This window comes from Symphalangus syndactylus, chromosome 17, assembly GCF_028878055.3.
Source record: "Symphalangus syndactylus isolate Jambi chromosome 17, NHGRI_mSymSyn1-v2.1_pri, whole genome shotgun sequence".
In the NCBI taxonomy this organism is placed as follows: Eukaryota; Metazoa; Chordata; class Mammalia; order Primates; family Hylobatidae; genus Symphalangus; species Symphalangus syndactylus.
The window spans coordinates 47,444,804-47,468,803 of NC_072439.2; the positions used below are offsets into that span (position 1 = coordinate 47,444,804).

A 24,000-nucleotide genomic window follows, 5' to 3' on the forward strand; every position below is an offset into this window, starting at 1 on the left:
CCTTGCTGGAAACAAAGACCCCTTAGGAGAGAGAAATGTTCATGGAATGAATGAATAAACAAGTTTGACCTACTGCTCTCTTCCTTTTGGGGACTTGGGAAGAATTGGGCAGGGCACAGAGGAAAGGGTTGGGTGTGATCACAGTTTTTGCTTTCAATGTTTTACTGAGGAAAGCTATACAACTGCCTATTTCCGCCGCACGTGAGGCTTCGGGTGCCCTCGTCTGCACCAGTGTTTATGATTGACAAGCGAGGTCCCGATTTCCCCCATCACACTCCTGTGTTCCCTACCCCAAACCTTCTACTCTGTTCAGGCCAGTCTTAAATAATAGCCATTCTTGCTTTGGTGTCCAACCTCCTCTCATCCCCTTAAATGCCGCTATCATGCAAGGCTTAGTCTTTGAGCCTCAGGAAAGCGCCCCGTATGCCTTAATCCCTCCCTACTCTGCTCTTTTTGCAGGTACTATTTTCTAAAACAATATGGTGACGGACTTTTAAAAACCCGTGCTGTCATGCACTCAAAATCGTTCCAGACTACTTGTAGGATCATCTGCCCAAAGAGATTGTGAACTCTCCAGGGGCAGGTTTGGAATTTGACACACAATTAGGGCTGAAAAAACTATCTTCCTTCCACATACATTCCCCAGTAAAATCAATCAGCTCTTCTTTTCACAACTATCTTGGTGGTGGTAGGGTAGAGAGGAGTCCCAGGAAGTTTCTTTATATCAGGTTTCAACTAATAACAATCAAAAGGCCTTAAACCACTTTTTCATTCCAGATGAATCTCTGGTCATTTCCTCTGCCCGGTTAAAGGTGCTAAGGAGGCCCTCAGGGTTCGTAGTTATGGGTGGCAAGTGGCACTGTAAGTAAATCTCATGTCTTTTGGACTTTTTGGTGGTTTGTACTGCCACACATATTTAGGAGAAGCACAATACCTGTACAGCCGAGGGCAAAGTGGGGGGCAGGGGCCGGGGGGGGTGCAATATTGATCTAGTCTCTGTATGATCAGAACTTGAACAGTAAATGACAAAAAAAGAAGGGTGGGGGTGAAACTTCCATGTTTTTATTGCCAGTTTGATTTGTCTTTTCGAGGGCCAAACTGAGGCACGCCTGCTAACTCCATCAGGCTTCCAACTGAGGCCTGATGTGCTCTGAGCAATTGCTGTTATGCTTTGGGCTCGAATGCATTGGACACAGTGTCCTCATTCAATTTCTGGGAAACGATATTGCCAAATACCTATTGGTCAGTGCACTATAATTTTGTTTGATTTCTAAGCTAATGTTCTAGAAGAGCAGCATTTTTTAAACTTTCAGAATGGGACCAAGTGGTGGATAGTGATGAATTCAGTGGATTACTACTAGCTTTGTATTTTCTTCAATGAAGTAGAACAGATTAATTTTTTTTAAAAAATCAGTATGCCATATGTACTATTATTCTGTAAATCTTTTATCTTGATTATGTGTATATATATGTGTGTATATATGTGTACATATGTATATATATGTGATTATGTGTGTGTGTGTATTATGAGTTGTGATGTAAAACAGGGGTCCCCAACCCCTGGGCAGCAGACTGGTACCAGTTTGAAGCATGTTAGGAACTGGGCTGCACAGCACGAGGTGAGTGGCAGTTCAGCCAGCATTTGGCCTGATCAGTGGTGGCATTAGATTCTCATAGGGGCACGCACCCTATTGTGACCTGCACATGTGAGGGATCTGGGTTGCATACTTCTTATGAGAATCTAATGCCTGACAATCTTGAGGTAGGACAGTTTCATCCTACCTACCATCTTCCCCAAATTTGTGGAAAAATTGTCTTCCATGAGACCGGTCCCTGTTGCCAAAAGGTTGGGGACTGCTGATCTAAAATGTATTTGTTGCTGTGGGTTTGGGGGGAGTCAAAGAATTTTGAAAGCTACTGAAATTGAAACTTATTTCCTGTCCTAAGACAGAAAAACTGTCACAAATATCAGTTATCAATTCTGGATTTTCAGTAATGCATTGTCAGGAAAGATTGTTAGAACTATTTATGGAAGGTAGGTAGCTATGTTCTGTACAATTTTTTGACCATTATTTCCTGATAAAATAGAGTGGTTCTGTTTCCTGGAAGCTGTCATTGGTTGACATTTTCTACTTGTTGTTAAACAACTGGTTTTTAAGATGACCCTCAAAATTCTATTTATCCAGCACTACAATTTGCCAAAAGTGGGCTTACACATAAAATCTGCTTTTCTCTACCCTCCATTTCCAACTGTGTAGTTTCATTTGCAGATTAGCTTCTATGGCTTTCTTTGATCTGTTCCAGCCTGTATTTGCAATCTTATTTCCCATTATTCCTTGTGGTAGGCAGCTTCTAGGATAGGCCCCAATAAATCACCACCTGCTGGTATTCATACATATTTGTATGAATATGTCCACCCCTTGAATATGGGCTGGACCTAGTGATGCACTTCTATCTGGCAAAAGTGATGGCATGTCACTTCTGAGGCTAGGTTACAAAAAGACAGACCGGTCGTGGTGGCTCCTGCCTGTAATCCCAGCACTTTGGGAGGCCCAGGAGGGTGGATCACCTGAGGTCAGGAGTTTGAGACCAGCCTGACCAACATGACGAAATCCCATCTCTACTAAAAATACAAAAATTAGCTGGGCATGGTGGCACATGCCTATAATCCCAGCTACTCGGGAAGCTGAGGCAGGAGAATGGCTCGAACTTGGGAGGCGGAGACTGTGGTGAGCCGAGTTGACGCCATTTAACTCCAGCCTGGGCAACAAGAGTGAAACTCCTTCTCAAAAAAAAAAAAAGACTGTGGCTTCTATCTTGTTCTCTTGTTCACTTTCTCTGGTTCTCTCCTTCATTTGCTTTGAAGGAAACAAGCTGCCATCTTGTGAGCTGTCCTATGGAGAGGCCCACATATCAAGGAATAGATGTTTCTGGCAACTATCAGGTAGAACTTGTGGCCTGCCAACAGTCATATGAGTAAGTGTGGAAGCAGATTCCACCCATTTGAACTTTGAAATGACTATAGTCCCAGCTAATACCTTAGCCAGAGGACCAGATAAGCTCAGCCCAGATTTCTGACCCACAGAACAAGTGATAACAAATGTTTATTGTTTTAAGCCACCATTTTGGCACATTTTATTACTCAGCAGTAGATAACCAATATATTCCCCTTCATACACCCTATGCTTTTGCCAATATATGTTGCTCAGTGTTCTCAATATAAACTGTTTTCCATTTAAACCATTTCTACTACTTAGAATGTTCTTCATACCTCCTTTTCCCTGCCACTATATATTTAAATTATATCTTTCCTTTGAAGCCCAGCTTAAATATCACAACTTGTATCAACTCCTCTTTATTTGGTGATCCCATTTGAAACTGATCTCACTTTACTTTCAACTTAGTGCTTTATAAATATCCTTTTTTTTTGGTGACACTTCTTTTCCTGTTGTCTACATATTAGATTTGATGTTAGTGTCTTTTCAGGGCAGCCTCTTGCTAATTACACCCAGTCCAGTTACTTGTAAAAATAAGGCACTTTTTGAATATATAAATGAATTAAATACTTTTTTCTTTGTAGTACTGGTCACCACCTGAAATTATGTTAAATATGTTTATTTATTTACTTTTTCATTGTTTGTCTCCCTCACTAGAACGTAAGCGCACAAGGGCAGGGATTTAATCAGCTTTGATCACTGCTAGTTCCAGCACCTGAAATAGTTCCTGACAATACATTTGCTGAATGAATAAATGCAGGGTAAATAGTTTTGAGTTTCTCAAGAACCAGGAGAAACCTATTATATGTTATGTCTAAAGGGCATCTATCCTATCCCTTACTGCCTAAAGCAGAACTCTTGATTTCTTTATCAAAACTATTTTTCCTCGAACCTTTCCAAGTCAGAATAATACCATGATTCATAAGGGAGCTCAGGCCCCAAATCAAGGAACCATCTTGAGTCCTCCTTTTCCTCAAATAACCAACCCATCAGCAAGTCATGAGGGCTCTGCCTCCACATATATTCAGAATTCTGTTGCTTCTCAGCATCTGCATTGCTCTGGCCCTAGTGAGACTATCATCTCTCTCAAGACATCTCCTGAATCATAGCCTAACTCATGTGTGGGTTTCCATTCGTGGTGCTCACAGTCCATTCTCTGTGAGTCATTTAGTAGCCATATTGGTAATCGGATTGAAAAAATAGTACATAAAGGGTTTGGTACTATCCGCAGTTTTAGGCATCCACTGAGGCTCTTGAAATGTATTTCAAGCAGATAAGGGAGAACTACTGTATCTTTATGCAGCTCCCTTCTTATCATTTAGATCTTATCTTAAATGTCACTGACTCAAAAAAATCTTCTTTGTCCATTCCAGCAAAAGTTGCTCCTTGGACTCAAGCTCCATTCCCCACTGTCCTATTTTATTTTTTAGTGCAATGTGTGAAAACACATTATTTATTTGTTTGCTTATGATCTTCTGCAACATTAACCCCGTGAGGAAAAGACTGGTTTGGCTCATTATTAAATGAATCTTCAGTGCCTAACACAGTGCCTGATACATAAAAAGTGTTCAATAAGTGCTTGTTGATTTAGTACTTTCAACTTTCTCCCTCAGTGTCTAGCACAAAATAAACTCTGAATCCATATTTGTTGCAATGCCTTGATGGTAGAAAAGACAGTAGTTTTTTTTTGTCTTGTCTTTTCCTTCCCTCCCTCCCTCCCTTTTTCTTTTCTTTTTTCTTTTCTCTTCTTTCTTTTCTTTCCCTTTCTCTTTTCTTTTCTTTTCTCTTTCTCTCTCTTTCTCTCTTTCTTTTCTTACTGTGTTTCCCAGGCTGGAGTGCAGTGGCACCATCTTGGCTCACTGCAACCTCTGTCTCCTGGGTTCAAGCTATTCTTGTGCCTCAGCCTCCCTATAGCTGGGATTACAGACATGCACCACCATGCCTGGCATTTCAGACCCAGTCTTTTGTAAGACACAAGCATGAAGATGAATTCCAAGGCTTGCTTTCTAATGGCTTTGTTTCACCTAATTAAATGCTCCTTTGCTATGCACACAGCCTCACTCCTTTGTCTCAGGACAGTGTTATTCAAAATTCAAGTATGAACACTAGCATTGTGGAGAGATAGTGAAATTACTTTTTCTTTCCTCCATCTCCCTTCGAACCACACCCTTCCCCTTATTCCAATGACTTCCATATTTTCTTCCTGGTTTTTTTTTTCTTTCTTTTTTTTAAGAGACGGAGTCTCGCTCTGTCACCCAGGCTGGAGTGCAGTGCCGCGATCTCAGCTCACTGCAAGCTCTGCCTCCCAGGCTCACACTATTCTCCTGCCTCAGCCTCCTGAGTAGCTGGCACTACAGGTGCCCGCCACCACGCCCAGCTAATTTTTTGTATTTTGAGTAGAGATGGGGTTTCACCGTGTTAGCCAGGATGGTCTCGATCTCCTGACCTCGTGATCTGCCTGCCTTGGCCTCCCAAAGTGCTGGGATTACAGGCGTGAGCCACTGTGCCTGGCTTCTTATGTATTTAACCTAATTTTTTTCCTTACATAGTGAAGACTGGAGAATAATTAAATGTTTAAAATTGGCTAATAAAAATTGTATTTATCATGTACAACACGATGTTTTGAAATATGTATACACTGTGGTTAAAGCGAGCCAAATAACATATGTATTACCTCACATACTTATTTTTTGTGGTGAGAACAGGTAAAACCTATCAGCAATTTTCAAAATACAATACATTGTTATTAACTATAGTCACCATGTTGTACAATAGAGCTCTTGAACTCATTCCTCCTAACTGGAATTTTGTTATCTTTTGATCAACATTTCCCCAAACCTCCTCCCCTCCACTCCCTCAGCCTTTGGTAACCATCATTCTATTCTTTACTTCTATGAGTTTGAGTGTTTTAGGTTCCACATACAAATAAGATTATGTGATTTGTCTTTCTGTGCCTGACTTTTTTCCACTTAGCATAATGTTCTTGAGGTTCATCCATGTTGTTGCATTTCCATATTTTTAATACTAATCTTTCCAGGTGCCTGAGGAAATTCTTGTCTCAACTCTTTTTTTCTTTTTATCATTTTGTATATTTTATTTTTGGGATCATATCTGGAACGTGCTTGATAAATGAACGGTTGTATTCAATCTTTGTAAGATAGCTCTCAAGTCTAAAGCAACAGTATGGACTCTGGGAGCACTTTGCTGACTTTGGCATGTTTTTCTGGTGTTGACAGATACTCTATTAGATATCAATTGCTATGTAACAAATTATTCCAAGACTTAGTGTCTGAAAGCAACAATAATTTATTATCTCTCAAAGTGTCTATGAATCAGGAATTCAAGAGCAGCTCTGTTGGGTGTTCTGGCTTTAAGTCTTTAATGAGGTTGCAGTCAGCTGTGAGAGGGCTGTAGTCATCTGATGGCATGACTGGGGCTGGAAGATCTTCCAAGGTCACTCACATGTTGGCAAGTTGGTGCTGGCTGGTTGCTTCCTCTCCAAGAAGGTATCTGCACAACCTGACTGAATGTCTTCATGACATGGCAGCTGCCTTATCCCAGAGCAAGTTAGCCAAGAGAGAGCAAGGCAGAAGCTGCAATGCCTTTATGAACTAGCCTTGGAAGTCACATTTTACCATTTCTACCATATTCTATCAGTCACAAAGGCAAGCCCTGATTCAACATAGAAGGGGACTATACAAGGGAGTGAATACCAGGAGGTAAGCATCACTGGGGGCCATTTTGGAGGCTGGATACCACAGAGAGGTTGTCAGCAGCAAGAATTTTATTTTAATTTTATTTTATTTTATTTTACTTTGAGATAGGGTCTCACTCTGTCGCCCAGGCTGGAATGCAGCAGTGTGATCAGAGAGCCCAGGTTCAGGTGATCCTCCCACCTCAGTCTCCTGGGTAGCTGGGACTACAGGCACAGGCCACCACGTCTGGCTAGGCTAATTTTTTGTAGAGACAAGGTTTCAGCCAAGTTGCCCAGGGTGATCTCAAACTCCTGGGCATAAGCTTCTCAAAGTGCTGGGATTACAGGCATGAGCCACTGTGCCCAGCCAGAAAACATTTTATGGCAGTAAACACAATATGCAATTGAAAGTGGCTTAAATAATGACACTATCTCACATAATAAGAAGTATGTAGAGAGTGCAGTTCTGGGGTTAATTCTTGGCCCTGATACCTCCCTCCAAGACAAAGAACTCATTATATTTTCACTTTGCTTTCTTCAACGTGCTGGGGATCTCTCCCATCATGGTCACATGTTGGCTGCAGTGGTTTTAGGGGTCATAGGCAGAAGGACCACATCCATTGCAAAAGAAAGGAGTGTCATTTTGTGAGTTAATTTTATTTTGAGAGATAACATTTCCTGGAAATGCTGTTATTGTTGTCTCAGATTCCACTGGCCAGGACTGGAAAACATAGTAATGCCTAAAAAATATATTATATTGTAAATCCATATATTTGCAAGCATCAGTATTTTGTAAATGCATACCTCATTTTTCAGCAAGAAAAAGAAAATTAAGGGGCCCACAGAAACTCAGTCTTAAAAAAATTTAGAAATATGGCTGGGCACGATGGCTCATGCCTGTAATCTCAGCATTTTGGGAGGTCGAGGCAGGCGGATCACCTGAGGTCAGGAGTTTGAGATCAGCCTGGCCAACATGGTGAAACCCTGTCTCTAGTAAAAATACAAAAACCAGCTGGGTGTGGTGGCAGGCGCCTGTAATCCCAGCTACTTGGGAGGCCAAGGCAGGAGAACTGCTTGAACCTGGGAGGTGGAGGTTGCAGTGAGCCGAGATCGTGTCATTGCACCACAGCCTGGGCGACAAGAGCAACACTCCGTCTCAAAACAACAACAACAAATTTAAAAATATTTAGATAGTTTTACAGATACTTTAGTACAAACATACCCAATTCTGTCAAGACTGAAGAACTTTCCAGGGACCTAGTATCAGAACTCTGTTTCTCCCACCTCCTTCCCAAATAAAAGAGGGGAAAGAACGGCTTGACTAATGACCTTCTTGTGATACTTATCTGTTGGCCTTTTCATTTGACCCTGGAATGGTCTATTTTGCTAGGTGTAGTATATGCCAATGAACGTGAAAGAAAACAATGGCAGAGAGATGAAGGATTTATTGACAATGGTTCTTTGGCTAGGTAAACTGACACCTGCTAATTACCAATAAGTGTCTTGGAAAGTGAAACGTGAAAGCAAAATCACAGATACGATTCTCATATACGTGCTTAAGGTTATTTGGAATGTGGTAAGGTCACAGCAACAATCAAGAATTAAGCTAGAAAACAAGCTGTGTATATTCTTAGTAAAGAAAATAGAAGTTTTATTGAAGTGCTCCATTGTTTTAAAAAATTAAAAATTTCAGACCCTTACAATTTTCCAAAATAGGATCATTAAAAAATACCTTTATTTTAATACTTGTTAGGTGTCTTCTTGTCTAAAGAGAAATGACAGTGACTGAATGAATGTGTTCTACCCAAAGCACTCATAGGCCATGATGGACCCACATTCCTGGCCTTCAGTCAGTTTCCGGATATTTCTTTGCCCAGGGCTAAGATACTGAAATAAGGATTTATTAAAATTAACATACCTGCAATTCTGGTTCTTAGATGGGAAGCATTTAATATATGGGCTTGGTTCTGAGATCTTTACTCAATAAAACTCCAACTGTTTTGGCTGACATCGTTGGCACTTCGTGACTGATTAAGGCCTCCGGTTCCATGTCACTTCGTCTTGGGACACGTGGCGCTAATGCCACTTTTCAACCCCCCACCCCATTCAGCGACATTAACCCGGGCAACAGTCCAGGGCTAAACAGTTGCTGAAACAGTTAAATGTGTTTTATTGAGGTGAACCACGTACACAACCCCCTTTGAGTGAAACAATTTTGTTGTGTAACCATTTGTCACTTCTACATGGATGAGGTCAACGAAATCCTCAAAGTTGCTGTCTCAGGAATAAATTTTGTTCGTGGTTGGGAAAACGAAGTGGAGAATGTTATGGGATAGGGAAATCAGCTTGTTTATTTTCTCAGTGGTTAAGTGGGAGTGGGTAAAACACAATTGGCCGTGCATGTGCTTTGTTTAAACGGCGGTGCAGTAATTCTAAACGAGAAGACAAGACGCCCATCGTCACCGTCTTCTCCCTTTGTCTCACATTCCGCCCGGAGGTGTGGGGGGTCTCACTCAATGCGGAACGGAGGTGACGGGGCTAGGGGGCGGGGGTGCGGCGCCCCAGAGGCGAAGGCGGAGGCGCCAAGACGCCGCTCCTGGCCTCTCAGGATACCAGCCGGCTACACGCAAGGTCGGGGGCAAGGCCGCGTGGCGGCTTGGAGCGGCGCGAAGGAAGCGAGAGCTGGCTGCCCAAGGGCAAACGGCTCTGGCGGCGCCAGCCTGGGGCGCTGCAGCGGGCGGGGCGTGCGCAGCGCCGCTCCCGGGAGAGAAAGAAACCTCCGCAGTGTCGCGGCCCGGCTGCGACCGGAAAACGGAGGGGGAAGAGGGAAAAGGAGAAGGAGTAGGGAGGGGGAAAAGGAGGTGGGGAGACGAAGGAGCGGGGAGGCGGCGGGCGGGGCCTGCGGTGCGCAGCCCCAGTAGATCTCCGGAAATTTTCCACTAACGCTCCGAGCGCCAGGGCCGCCCAGGCGCAGCCCGCCTCTGCGCGCCCGCGACCCACGTGACGGTGATTCACTCGGCACCGCCTCCCCAGCCCGCGCGCGGACTTGGAGCCGAGCCGGGGAGCAGAGGTCGGGGGGAGGAGGAGTTGGAGGAGGGGGAGGCTGGGAGGAAGGGGGAAGGGTTCGGGCAGAGGGAGGAGGGGAAGCAGAGGGGACGAGGAGGTGCGGAGGCGCTGGCAGGTACCTGGGCTCCGCCGCCCGGGTGTGTCTGGGTCGGGTCGGGGGCCCAGCAAAGCCCCGTCCAGTCCAGCCTGGGCAAACTGGGAGGCTGTCGGGTGCGCGCCAGCTACGCTCGCCTGCGTCGTGGAAAACCTAGAGAGCCCTACAGCGTCAGAGCTAATCCTGGGCCGCCTCGAGGCCCCGCGGAGTTTTCGCGAACGCGCTGGGCGGTGCAGGGATGCCCTGCTTGGGAGAGTGCAGGGTGGGAAGCGGGCACGCCCTGTTGGCAGCTGCCCGCGCTTGTGTACGTGTCTGCTGACGTGGAGAACTGTAGCTGTGGAAAGCCTGCGCCCCGGGGAGGGACGCGGGGGTGCAGTCGCGGCCCATTATCTGTGCCCGGGAAGTCCTGAAGGCTCTAGGAGTTGTCAGATTAAACCCCCAGACCCACGAGAAAATCCTGAAGCTTCGGTGAGCGTGGGATTTGGCGTGCAGTTGGTTCTGTATGGTTCCCTATTAAGACTTAGAAGTCGGCATACCAAGATTTCCTCTTACCCTTCGGCTGTGTTGAGTAGACATTACACAGACACCCCGCCCATGACTCTGCTCTTGCAAGGAAACATTTATTTCAAAAATACTGCAACCGTTTCATCTCTCGTGTCCTTTTAGGTTCTTTCTAGTAATTGTGAACTTTTCCTCTCAAGTCATTCAATCAAAGTCTTGGAAGCAAATGAAAAAAACATACTACCCTGAAATAGAGTTCACATCTTTCTTTAACCAACTTGCTTTTCCCGAGAAGACAGCGTGGTGGGTTTGCAGTTCAGGTTTCTTCACAGACTCTCCTGGGGGTCTTTTTCCCTCTCTGGTACCTTGAGGCATAGGACAGAAGGGAGCTGCTGAAGTTTCTGGATGTCGCTTATTTTTCACATTTGTTTTAACTTCTTTTGGCCAGAACTGTGTGTATTGTTTTCGCATGGATTTCTGCAATTAGAATTATTGTAGTTAGTAAGAATAATAATCTTCATATAAGGCTTAGGGTACGCACTACTTTAAGGTCTTTATAAATGTGTGCATATTCATTTCTCTCATCAACTCTGAGGTAGGGGCTATTCTTACCCCATTATTCACTTTTTACAAATGAGGAAACTGATGCTTGGAGAAGTTAGATAACTTGCCCAAGGCCATTCGTTCTCTAAGGAGGAACTGGAATTTGACCCCAAACTGTCAGGTAAATCTTATGCTTTGTTCATTATGCAATAGAAATTCTTTATTAATAAATTTAATTGTATTGAAATATTAAGTTTACATTTTGGTGGGATTTTTCCCCCTCCTTTTATTAAAGTGGCCTTCCTGAATTTTGTTGTGGAGGGATGTTTAAAGTTAGTTTGGGTAGAAAGCCACACACAATTTTAAAAAGGAAGTCTTATGAAGAAATCATGCATTCCAAGGCAGTGTTACATTTTTCTTACAGGGTAGATGATTGAAATATTTGACCCAAGAACTTATTTTTTTTCTCAGGAGAAAGGTTTGTCTTCATACACCTTTAGCCCCGAGCAAATGGTGGATCCTCCAGGAGAATGACGATGAGGCTTTTTAGTCTTCAGGGTTCGATAAATATATATCGATTGAAATGTATTCAAGAAGTGAATACCCTTGAAAGGACGATGACATAATGCCAAATGAAAAGGAAATTTCCCAAAGAAACCTAAATAATGGATGGATTTGATAGCAAGATACTACTGGTTTTTTCCTTCTGGAACCTTCTTTCTGCACTTGAAACCTTCCCTGTCTAGCCAGGACTGGGTTAGAAGCTCCTTTTGTGTGTTCGTGTGGCACCCAAGATCTGCCCCTGTAGTGGTACTGACCACGGTGTATTTTCGTGGCCTGTTCACCTGGCTGTGCTTCCTAGGAGAGTAAGTGCCTGGAAGAGCAGGCGTTCTGTCAGGCTCAACAGAGTGCAACAGCGTGTCCCCAGGGCTCAGGACAGTTGTTTGTCCTAGAGTTATGGGAGTTATTGAGCTAAGCAATACTTGTTAAAAGCATGAGCTTACACAATTGATCAGCCATGTCTTGTTAGGATGTACTGAATTGGAATTTAGCAGAAACTGGGAGAGCAAGGTACCCGTCAGGAACTGTCTGTTCAATCTTGGTTTGTGTATATCCCACTGACCCACATGTTATTTTGCACATAATAGTTTTTTGATGTTTATTAAGAACAAAAACAACCTCTTTAAAATTGTGTGTCCAGTTAGCTAACTTTATTTCAGCATCCAATTAGAGGTTTAATAACTACAGCCTTAATTCTGGCCTCACAATGATAGAATGATAAAATAATAGGATTTTTTTTTTTTTTTTTTGGCTGAAAGAGATAACTGCTCTGTCCAATACACAACCACTGGCCACATGGCTATTTGAATGAATTAAAATTAATAAAATTGACAATTAAGTTCTTCAATAGGGCATTTTAATTGCTCAGTAGCCACATGTGACTACTTAAATAAAATTGATTTTATTAATTCATTCAAAAATGGACAGCACTGACAGTTCCATTATTGTAGGAAGTATTATTGGACAGGGCTGATAAGTTACCAAAGGAAAAAAAACAGGTAAAAGAAGATACTTTAGATAGCTTAGCATTAGCATTCTTACATACAAAGAACATTACACTCATATTCAAGGTGTCTGCTATTAGGTTGGTGCAAAAGTAATTGCGGTTTTTGCCATTTTTAATGAGAAAATATTTCATATATGATAAACAGTTTTCCTTAGCAGTTGTGCCTAAATTAATGCACATTTAAGCATATTCAGGAGAATGAATGGTTCAAAAGGATTCCTTTTTGCATTCCTTTAAAGTGAATACTCATTCCAGTTGATCCTTTGTGAGTTTTATTTTTTTTCTGTTTAAACATACTGAAATCAACTTGAGTCACTACACAAGTTTGACATTCATTAGATTTGGCTGTGCTTTTTAAGCTCGCATGATTGAGAAACTAAAATACTCAGTAATGTTGGTAAAGGACAAATGCCAGATAGTTTTGGACAGACCAAATATATATTTAATGACATCACACATGCAATACAGACAGTTCCCAATTTACAAACACTCTTGAGAAGCAGCCGTAGGTTAAATATAAAACATACTTGGTGTACCTTCTTTAAAATCCTCCTAAGAACAGTACCACCTGGGTATCCATTGTATGAACAAATTAGTATATAAAAAAATAAAAATAAGTCTTAGAGAATTTATAGTTTGAGCTGTGGAGGCAATAAAGAGGCTATGTAAAACTCTGGGAGAATTAGTTGAGGTTATTTCCACAGTAGAGCAGATTTGCTTAAGTAACCCCCTGACAAAAATAGCTTAGTTCCGCCTCCCCCCAGCATGCCTGCCCCTCCCTGCTGTGTGCATTTCCCCCAGTTCTTCAGTCGTTAAAAATTTTCCCATTTCATTTATACTCCAGTTTCAGTTCTGTTGATTCAAAGTTTTGGGACTTAGGACAAGTTTGCTAGCTTCTCTGAGCCTCAGTTTTTTAAACTGTTAAATAGGAATAATAGCATGCTGAGTGCCAAGAATTAAAGAAAAATTTATGTGAAAATATAGATTAGAAAGAAAACTAATATAAATGCAAGGGATTATGATCATAATACTCATAAAACTTCAGTACTCCCTGGGAAGATCAAATGGCCATCAGTCATGTGCACGTGATCAGATCTGGGCCATCATATTTTTTTAAGCAAGTTGATGGCCTGAGGGTTCTTGGCCAGGTGGGAGGAGGCTGCTCTGGGATGTCGAAGAGAGATTTTAAAAAGGAGATGGAAGGCTGTGAAAACATAGTTCAAATTGGAGGGAGCTTGGGCAAATACCACCTTTTCTTTTAAGGAATGAATGTAACTGCTTGCATTTTCTCTCTACTTCCTTCCTCTCATTGATTTATTCCGAAGGCTAAAGTTTCTACTTTACATTCTAATTCATCTGACATAGCATGGTTTTAAAAAACTTAGCATTGCTTGCTTTGATTTTCCAGTTGTCTTTTGCTGATGGAGCCTCTCTGAAGGGCAAATTCAAAGTACAGCTGGATACTGCAGCACTGGAGTGGGAACTTGTGGCTGTGGTTATGAAGGAGCCTAGGCAGCTATGCCTTTAGCTCCTGGTGAAGCAGTGCCAGTCACACTTTGCCAGTCAAACGGAGAGGCAGCAGTAGTAAGACCTGACCAAATCAAACCAAACCAAGCAAACCACAGGGGAATGGAGGTAGGTGAAGAGCGCCAAAGAGAATCATGGCTCACAACACTTCTAAACATGGTACATATATCAGTTCATTTAAGCCTTATGATGACCCTATGGGGTCAGTACTATTATCGTTATTATCCCCAACTGAGGCACAGAACAACTGTGTGACTAAGCAACTACTCAATGTCACACCACTGAAGTGATAGAAGTGCCATTTTAACTTAGACAGCTGGATCTGGGGTTTGTCCTCTTCACTGCTATGTTAGCAATTCTCAAACTTTCTGGTCTCAGAACCCCCTTGCAGTCTTAAAAAGTATTGAGGACCACAAAGAGTTTTGTTTATGTGGACTATATCTGTTGATATTTATAGTAGAAATTAAGACTAAAAACTTAAAAGATAGTCAGTGTATTTAAAAGTGATAACCAACTCACAATATGCTAATATAAATGACATTTAAAGTGAAAATAGCTATGTTTCGCCAAGTACAAAAGGTTGAGAATGGCATCGAAGAATGAAGAATCAAAGAATGATATCATTTTATAGTTTTGCAAACTTACGCACTATACTGTACCTCTTTTGTTGTGACAGTGGTTAAGAAAAGAGGAAATGAGAGAGACTAAAATGTACAAGTGAGGGGAACTCAAGACCTGTCTCAGTGAGCCCCCCACACTCTTGTGTGTGGAAGAAATGATAACTAAAGAATCGTCTGTAAAGTGTACAGCAGCATCTGGATTTTCATGCCTGGTTTAAGCTTCAATAGATTGTTTGGATTCATTCTGTCTCTCTCTGTGTGGGTGTGTGTGTGTATGAGCATACATACACATATTTGAGGTTAGGTAAAAAACTTTTGTCATAAAATATATGTAAAGTGGAAAGGATTGTAGAGATTATCTGACAGTTCTTCTTTTTTTATGGATGAATGCATCTGAGGCCAGACAGGAAAATGACTTATCGCTGGTTGAATTGCTGATTAGTGGCTGGATTGGAGGTAGAACCCAGATCATCTGCCTCTTCATTCTACTCATGTCCTGTCATGGAAATTAGTCAATCCAATTATTATTATTATAGAAGTCTGTTTTCACGAGAAAGTTTGTGAACTGACAACCATAAAATCTGTGGTAAATTCACAGGCTTCATCAATGACATTGTGAAATATTGACCCTCAGCTTCCCAGATTGCAACTCCCCAAGTCTTGGTCTGTTTGCTGTTAGGATTTGTTACAACTTCTTGCTTATTGCCTTTTGTTACACAAGCAGTGCTGAATATGGGCTGGATATTGGAAAGAGCATAAGAAAATGAGAACCCACAGTTCTGTGATATGAGAACACTGATTGGCCAGTCACTGTTATCTTCAGGATGTGCTTTTCTTAAGGATGAACATATTTTGGTCCACAAGTTTCCAAGACAAGCACATTCCTGCCAACATGATCCTTGGACAAGCTGTTCTGGAATTTGAACTTGCTACTGGAAGAGGGTTAAGTCCAGGACACACACACACACATTTCAGTGGGGGGCAAGCTGTAGTTGGCTATGTTAGCACCTCATTATACAACAGTTTCAAGATAAAGTGATTCCAGATGTGCTCTCAGCAAGTACCTAGTACTTACGTTTTTAACCCATTAGGCTAAAAATCTGCTTTCAGAATTTGGGGGAAGCCAGAGTTAGTTAATTAACTAGTTATTCCTAGTTACTTCATAAAGTTGATTCTAAGTCGACTATAATTTGCAGTATGTTTCAAGTTAGAGGATACTCATTATAACCGTATGAAACATACATATTTATAGACACATATATGTATTATCACACAGACTTGCCTTTGACAATGATTAGAAGTTCATTTGAAGTACTGGTTTAATGATCATTAGGTTCCTTTGTCTCAGAAATTTCATTTAGAAACATTAGGAAAATATATATCTAAGAAGTAGTAGTCTAGTTTCTTCTTACTGATGAAGCTGCAGTGATAGTCATTGTGATTCTGAAGCATAAATTTCATGAGTAAGTCCTGGTTAAAAGGCTCCCTCCCTTGTTTAAAAAAAGCAAGATTTGAAATTTTTCGCTTTGTAACTTAAATTTACAAAAAAGAGTTAAAGAGAAAAGATGATGAATGTTTTCCTTGATAATTCATATTATTGTTAGGAATATGGAATTTTTGCCTCACTTGGCCCTAGAAAGTGGAGAGCTAAAGGTGAACATTTCATTTTGCTTTCAAATATTTTAAATTTGTCTGCAGAAATTATGTTTTCTGCTGAATACAATGGAAGCCTTCTTAGCTGGTCTTACTTGAGAATATTGCATCCTAGTATGCTCTTTTGATTTTATTTTGCTCTACAGTAAATTTTTAAAAATTTAGGTATGATATCTGGCATCAAGGACAACACCATTTATTTGCCAAAGGCTGTAACCTAGGGCATTATACACTAAATGGGAATATTGGCAAACATATTCTTCAGAGGTACCTGTTTTGCTGTAGGGCAGTACCTACAGCAAAGCAGTCTGGGTATGATGGACTCTGGATCCAGACTGTTTGGTTTCATTTCTGCTTCTGCTTTTTACTAGCCGTGTGCTTTAATTTCATGAATGTGAAAGATAAATAATAACTCATGAAGATTTAGTTAAGTCTGAACTTGTAAAGGAAGCACTTAGAACCATGCCTGGCATATGTTAAGTACTTCGCAAGTGTTAGCTTAAACAAACAAACAAATCTCAAATTTTGTCTTTGTCATGTCAGAGAGGCTAACATCAAGTGATGGCTAAAGCAGCAAACAGCTAGTTAAATTTAAAAGGGAAATGATCTTTGGGATTAATTCTCTCTTGTGAAAAGTTTTCTAGAGCTTCCATCTAGCTGTGGCTAAAGCTAGAGGACAAGAAGGTGAGGAAAGTGTGGCAGAGTGTATGCCATTGATTAAAGAAAGGCCAGGACCTTGTTGTGTAACAGTTGTTTCTATTATTTCTATTTCTAGAGAAAGACCCTTGGTGTTACCCGTCAGCAGGATATGGACTGTAGTCTTTTGTGTGGATTGACAAACATTGGTAGTTTAACAATTTGAAGGGCTTTCTTTGCAGGAAATGAAAAAGTTGTGATTTTCCATAAGTCATTTAGAGAGTCACTATTGAGCCAGCCAGGCTGGGCCTGCTAGTCTATACAATGGTTTTGTGACAATTAGCCTTGTGCTGTTGCAGCATTTCAGACTCATGGAGCCTTTTGCTTAGAAGACCTCTCTTCCTTCTGGCTGACACAGCCCCATCCCAGGGTGCAGGGCCTGACAAGTGGAGTACAGGCTGGATTTCAGCCCTGACCACCCCCTCCCCCCAGGACATGGTACAGCACACAAATGGCACATTGAATGTGGTAGTCATGAAGACAGGTTTTTGAATTTTACTTTCTGTGCTTCAGCTCAGAAAATATGTTGTTTATTTTATTTTTCAGTCATAGTCTACTTCAATACTGGAACTGGGGAAGAGATGGTTCAGTATTTTTTGTCATTGAATCCAATGGTTGATTGTTAATTATTACTTAAGATAATCCACAAATATCCTGCTGACAGTCCAAGATGGTTTTCTATCAGAGGTTTTATGAAGCCACTTAATTTAGGGTTAAGGTCCTGCTGAACCTTACAGGAGTCTAAAAGCAAGGAGAAAGGCATCAGAATATCACACCCTTTTAGCTGTAAATCATATTTCTGTAATGCTGTTGCTACTTTTTGTTTTACATGCTCTTGCAATTTAAGATGATGCATTTTATTTCCAATGGTTTGCAATCTGTAACTGAAAGACAGAATGCTCGGAAAAGCCTCTGGCTAAAAACCAGTCTATTGACATAGAATCATGTCAGTAGTGGCCCCAGGAGATGTGTGGGTTTTGGCCTGTCTTGTTTCTCATCCAATATTTCTTTTCAGTATTATCACAGTTAAATTCCTCATTGGATATGCAATAGATTAAAATCACATTAAAGTTTGGACTTAAAACAAGCATAGCAAAAAATCTTGATTCTTTGACATTAGCTCCCAAGATTCTTCTATTATGGTTTCAGTGGTCCTGAACTTTGGAAGATGCTGATCAGGTAATAACTCTTCTGTCCCTTACAAGGAGGATGTCACCTGTAAAAAGGCACTGAGAAGTTTTATTGTCTCAAATATATTTATTCTGATTCTTAAGAAAACTTGAAATAACTTGTGTTGTTTTGTTCTTATTTTTGTTTAGAAATCTTTAATTTTCATTTCCCTGCCCTGAGTCTTTTCCATTCTGAAATGAGTACAAACTACTTTTTAGCTCATACATAGGCTCTAGAAACAGTTGTTTCGATTGTTAAATTTTTATCTGACAGTAATTAACATGCACTTAATACATTATGGTTTATAAAGTACTTTTTCAAATGCATTACATGTTTAATATCATGATCTTTTGAGATGGACATTACAATTTTCTCCTTTTCTGCAAACTGGGAAACTAAAGCTCAGAGATCCACATACTGTGCTACCCAAAGAATATAGGAAGAGAACCAGACTTTTTACCTTTTATTGATTAAAAAAAGAGACGTGTCCTCACAATTTCCATGTGATTAACCAGTCTCAAAATTATAAGACATCCTTTTCTCACTTAATTACATGTAGTGTTGTTGCGGGACTTTTCGTTAGTTCAGCTGAAGATGGGGTTCTTGTCACAGGGCATTGAAAATTTAGGCTCGCAGACAATTTAAAGGGTGACTAAGGCAAGGTTTTATTGGGTGAAAAGGAAGACAAGGGGAAAGGGAGACTCTTAGCAAAGCCAGAGAGTGTGCTTCTTGCCCCTGGGCTTCCTGCCTTGCAGACTGAATCCCAGGTTTCACCCAGAAGGAGGAGGGGCCAGGCTCCTCCCTGCAGACTTCTGTGGCTCCACCCCAGTGTGCAGACCCGTAGGGGTTTTGCCGGGTAGCCTTTCCCACGTGACTGTCTCAGTGTAGTACATGTGATGTGGCCTAAATTGGGAAATACCTAAATTAGTAGCTACCTGTGAATTTGTCCTAACTTGGAGAATCTTTTGAAATGATTTAAAATTCTTTGGGTTTTCAGCTCAGACCACACACACACACACACACGAATTAACAACCCTCAAGCAAAATTAATGGTAGTGCATCTGCAGCTTTTCGAAGTAATTGGAGAACCTTGAACCCCAGCTAATTTGACATTTTCACCTTTTCTAACTTTTTTTCAGAGTGTTTTGACATTCAGGTCAATTCTGAGCTGCTTTTAAGAGTACCCAGTGCCTAGTATAGTATAGGCATTTAATGCCTTTCAAATAAATGACTGAATTGTTCACCATATGGGCAAATGACAGTTTGTAAATAAGTATCCCTAAATGCAGAGTACCTAAATGCAATACAAATAGTAGTCACATTATGTTTATTGTTTTAAACTAGAAGGTTTTGGCGTAGTCTGAAGTGATATTATAGAACGAGCAAGAACTTTGGAATCTGAAAAGATCTAGAATTGAATCTTTACCTTAACATTTACTGCTGGTTACTACACCTTCCTTAGGCATTCCAAATAACTTCTCTGATCTTCAGTGTCTTCACCTGCAAATTTGGGGTTATATTATCTACCTTACAACATCACTGGAAGGACCATCTAAATTAATATATGCAAGGTATCCTGCACAGTGCTTAATTCATAAAATGTGCTCAAAGTTCATGCATTTTTAGAATTTGTGTATACAACTTTGTAGCCAATTAACAGAGCCCCAAGTAACAGATTGTGTATTTTCTGATTAACCTTTGTATATAAAAATCCAGCTGTATAATCTGTAGTATAAAAGACCCATGGTAATAGTGGCAGTTCAACATGCCTGTTCTAAACTCTATACAAAGAGTAAAGAGTCAAAAATAGTTAAGATAATTTTGAAGAAGACCAAGGTACAGATATTTACATTAATAGATCTCAAGACTTATTATGAAGCCATAGTAATCAAGGAAGGGTAGTGATGGCAAAGGCATAGACATATATGCCGATGGGACAGAAAAGACAGGAAACAGACCCACACACAAGTGGAAACTTGTTATATATAAGAGGTAATATAGAAGAGTTTGATGATTCAGTAATGGATTCTGGTACAACTAGTTATCCATATGGGAAAAAGTAAAATTATATCCCTACGTCATGCCATGTACAAAAATTAATCACAGGTAGGTTGAAGACCTAAATGTGAAAAGTATAATTTTTAAACATCTAAAAGGAAATCTTTTATCACCTTTGAATACCTAAGAATTTCTTAAACAATGTACAAAAATATAAACATTAAAGAAAAAGATGGATAAACTTGACTGTGTTAAAATTAGAAATTTCTGGCCGGGCGCGGTGGCTCACGCCTGTAATCCCAGCACTTTGGGAGGCTGAGGCGGGCGGATCACGAGGTCAGGAGATCGAGACTATCCTGGCTAATACGGTGAAACCCCGTCTCTACTAAAAATACAAAAAATTAGCCGGGTGTGGTGGCGGGCGCCTGTAGTCCCAGCTGCGCAGGAGACTGAGGCAAGAGAATGGCGTGAACCCCGGGGGGTGGAGCCTGCAGTGAGCCGAGATCACGCCACTGCACTCCAGCCTGGGTGAAAGAGCGAGACTCCATCTCAAAAAAAAAAAAAAAAAAAAAAAAAAAAAATTAGAAATTTCTGATGTTAAACAATACCTAAAGAAGTGAAAAGTGAGAAAGAGATTTAAACATATAAAAAATCTTATACACAGTGTGTATAAAGAACCCCTATAAATCAATGAGGAAAAGACAACCCAACAGAAAAATGGGTAAAGGATATAAACAGGCAGTGGACAGAAAAGAAAACCTGGATGGCCAATAACCATAAACATAGTGATCAGGGAAACACAAAATTAAAACCATCAGAAAGTAGGATTTTACATTCACCAGAGATCAAGTATTGGTGAGGATGTAGAGCAAATAAATTTTATGCACTGCTCATGGGGGATTTCACTGACATCACCACTTTGGAAAACAATTTAACAAAATCAGTACAGTTGAAGATGAGCCTATCGTATCATCTGCACCTCTACTGCTGGATCTAATCCCTGCAGAAAGTCTCCCAGTACCTGCCACGGTTCCTAGTGCCAAGTAAGAGCTCAGTAAATAGATGTTAAAAGAAGGAAGAAAGGATGGAAGGAAGGGAGAAAGGATGATAGCAAGGAGAGGAGAGAAGGAAGGAGGGAAGAAGGGAGGAAGGAAGGATAGATATAAGAATATTTGTGTCGTTGACTTATTTTGCTTTGTTTTGGGTGTTGTGGGACTGCTGCTTTCTTGTCTGTATGGTCTCAAACCACCCTAAAGGTTTGTCAACTCCAGTGGAACTTTGGGAATCTCAGACGATTCACCTCTACCTCTCAGATTTTACTATGAATGGCAGTAAGGATTTTCATAACCGATGAATACATTCTGTAAATGCATTTCGTTACAGAATTCACAGTGGTACTTCTTTAAATAGTAAGCTCTGATTGCATATTTGAAGTGAATCTATGTAAGGTGTAAAATGAGATGTACCAGTATGTTATAGGTAGCATAAAATATTAGTTATTACTGGATCTTTAAAATTCTATTGGCAAAGAAAGATGAGGCCTGATGCCCTGAACAGATAAAATATAATGTTTTCTTCAGGCATATGAGTAATCAAAAAGCATTTCACTGGTTTGTGAAGAAATGGGTATTCTTTTTAAATAGTAAATATTCATATGCACTAAGCCAGTCTTTAAAATAACGTATATTCCCTAGAGCATAGAAAACATGGCAGCTCTTCCCATAGCTGGAAGAATGTGTGGTTACCCTGGCAACAACATTTTAGTTCCTGCTTCCAAGTACCACCTGGTGATTTCAAGTCTAACAGCTGTGCAGCATCTACATTTCCATTGAGGAAATAAAACACATTCATGCATCATCTAATGCAGAATTTAAGAAGAAACGAGCTTGCAAATTTGGGGAAGGAGGGAAAGAAATAGTGCTACATGTCAGCAAAGCCGACTGAGGTTTAAAAACCCTAGCTGCAGTCTTGGAAGTGTTCCTGAAGCAGCTAAGTCCACTGCATTAAGGATATGGGATTATAGGCCGATTTCCCATCAGAACTCTAATGTACACAGAGGCTCAGTAGCCTATGAACATTTTGTCATCCCATCCTCAAAATGTGTATTTGTAAGTGGAAATTGGCACTCTCCATCCTAACAGGCATTTTAACAAAATGGTTGTGTCCCCATTACTGTGAGAGGTAGAGAAATATAAAGAAAACAGTGTCCTCAGCTTCATGTTTGTTTCTCAGTGCTTCTAATTTTACCCAAAGTTTTGGGACCATCCTTAGATCTAGTCATATTAAAAAAGCCAGACCTTCAATAATTTCCAGTGGAATGAGTTTTTAGGTAGTTGAGTGCTGTGGGGAGGAATGACATTGCTGGGCTGTAAGGAGGACAATAGGCTAGGAAATAGTTTTCCTCTCACAAAATAGAAACTATGAATATGCAGTTTAAGGTATATAAAGTTTTTACTTTCCATTTTTCTCTTTGATTATTGTGATTTATATTATTAAAAGTTTAGGAGAAATATATAAACAGGAAAATCACTGAAGATGCTGACATTAATATATTGGGAATTTCTTTTTTTTTTTTCTTTTTTGAGATAGTATTTTGCTCTTGTTGTCCAGGCTGGTGTGCAATGGCGTGATCTCAGCTCACTGCAAACTCCGCCTCCTGGGTTCAAGCGATTCTCCTGCCTCAGCCTCCTGAGTAGCTGGGATTACAGGCAAGCGCCACCACACCTGGCTAATTTTGTATTTTTAGTAGAGACAGGGTTTCTCCATGTTGGTCAGGGGGGTCTTGAACTCCCGACCTCAGGTGATCCGCCCACCTCAGCCTCCCAAAGTGCTGGGATTACAGGCGTGAGCCCCCTGGGAAATTTCCTTTAATCTTGTTTATGTATTTTTTTCATCTTTATGCATTTTAAAAGAGCTACTCAAGTTATCTGTCCACATCACAATTGATTTTCTGCAGTACTAATGGTCTTTACTACTTGAAAGGAGTACTTTAATTCTGGTATGGCATTTTGTGTTTCCTTGTATTTTTTTCTTATTCCAGTGGCTTCATGTTCTTTTCTGTTTTCATTTTAGCCTATTCGTTTTTCAATTTTTTTCATCTTCATAAAGATGTGTTTTCATACATCTCTGTTTAGGGCACCAAACAGATGTTACTTAAAAGTTTCTATGGTATTGTAGCATCTTTTCAGAGATACTGTGGTGGCTGTGTCCTGCCTTACCCTGGGACAGGGAGGGAGCGGTCTTTCCAGCCTAATATAAATAGGGTGTACAGAATGTCCCTAGCACTGTCCACTTGTATTCTGAGAACTCCTTCTCTGAAGCAAACATTGAAGGCTGGTTACGTGCCCTTCCTCTGTTCAGTTTCCAGGACTTAGGATTCCTTCCCTAGACCACTCCATAAATACTTGACTTCCTACTGTGTGCCAGATACTCTTATAGGTGCTGCCGATATGTCAGTGAACAAACCCAGCTTATATAAAATAAGTAAACCTGTGATTATATAACATAGACTATAATATGAAGCTCCTGGTAAGGGACATAAGAGGGAGTCTAGGGAGGCGGTTAATTAATTAATTTTTATTTATTTATTTTTGAGACACAGCCTTGCTCTGTTGCCAGGCTGGAGTGAAGTGGCACGATCTTGGCTCACTGCAACCTCCACCTCCCAGGTTCAAGTGATTCTCTTGCCTCAGCCTCCCAAGTAGCTGGGATTACAGGCATGCACCACCATGCCCAGCTAATTTTCGTATTTTTAGTAGAGATTGGGTTTCACCATGTTGGCCAGGATGGTCCCGATCTCTTGACCTCGTGACCCACCCACCTTGGCCTCCCAAAGTGGGAGGCAGTTATTTTATATAAGACATTAGAGAAAGACC

The 24,000-nt window shown here is 40.8% G+C and overlaps 1 protein-coding gene across 1 annotated transcript; it reads left to right on the forward strand.

Annotated features, from left to right (window-relative positions):
* Positions 1-383: 383 nt before the first annotated feature.
* Positions 384-20,713, forward strand: LOC129466759 (uncharacterized). Its single transcript, XM_063619955.1, has 5 exons — positions 384-459; positions 778-861; positions 9,188-9,531; positions 9,812-10,318; positions 13,870-20,713. The coding sequence occupies exons 1-5, from the start codon at positions 384-386 to the stop codon at positions 13,987-13,989; spliced, it is 1,131 nt and encodes a 376-aa protein (XP_063476025.1). The 3' UTR covers positions 13,990-20,713.
* Positions 20,714-24,000: the final 3,287 nt, after the last annotated feature.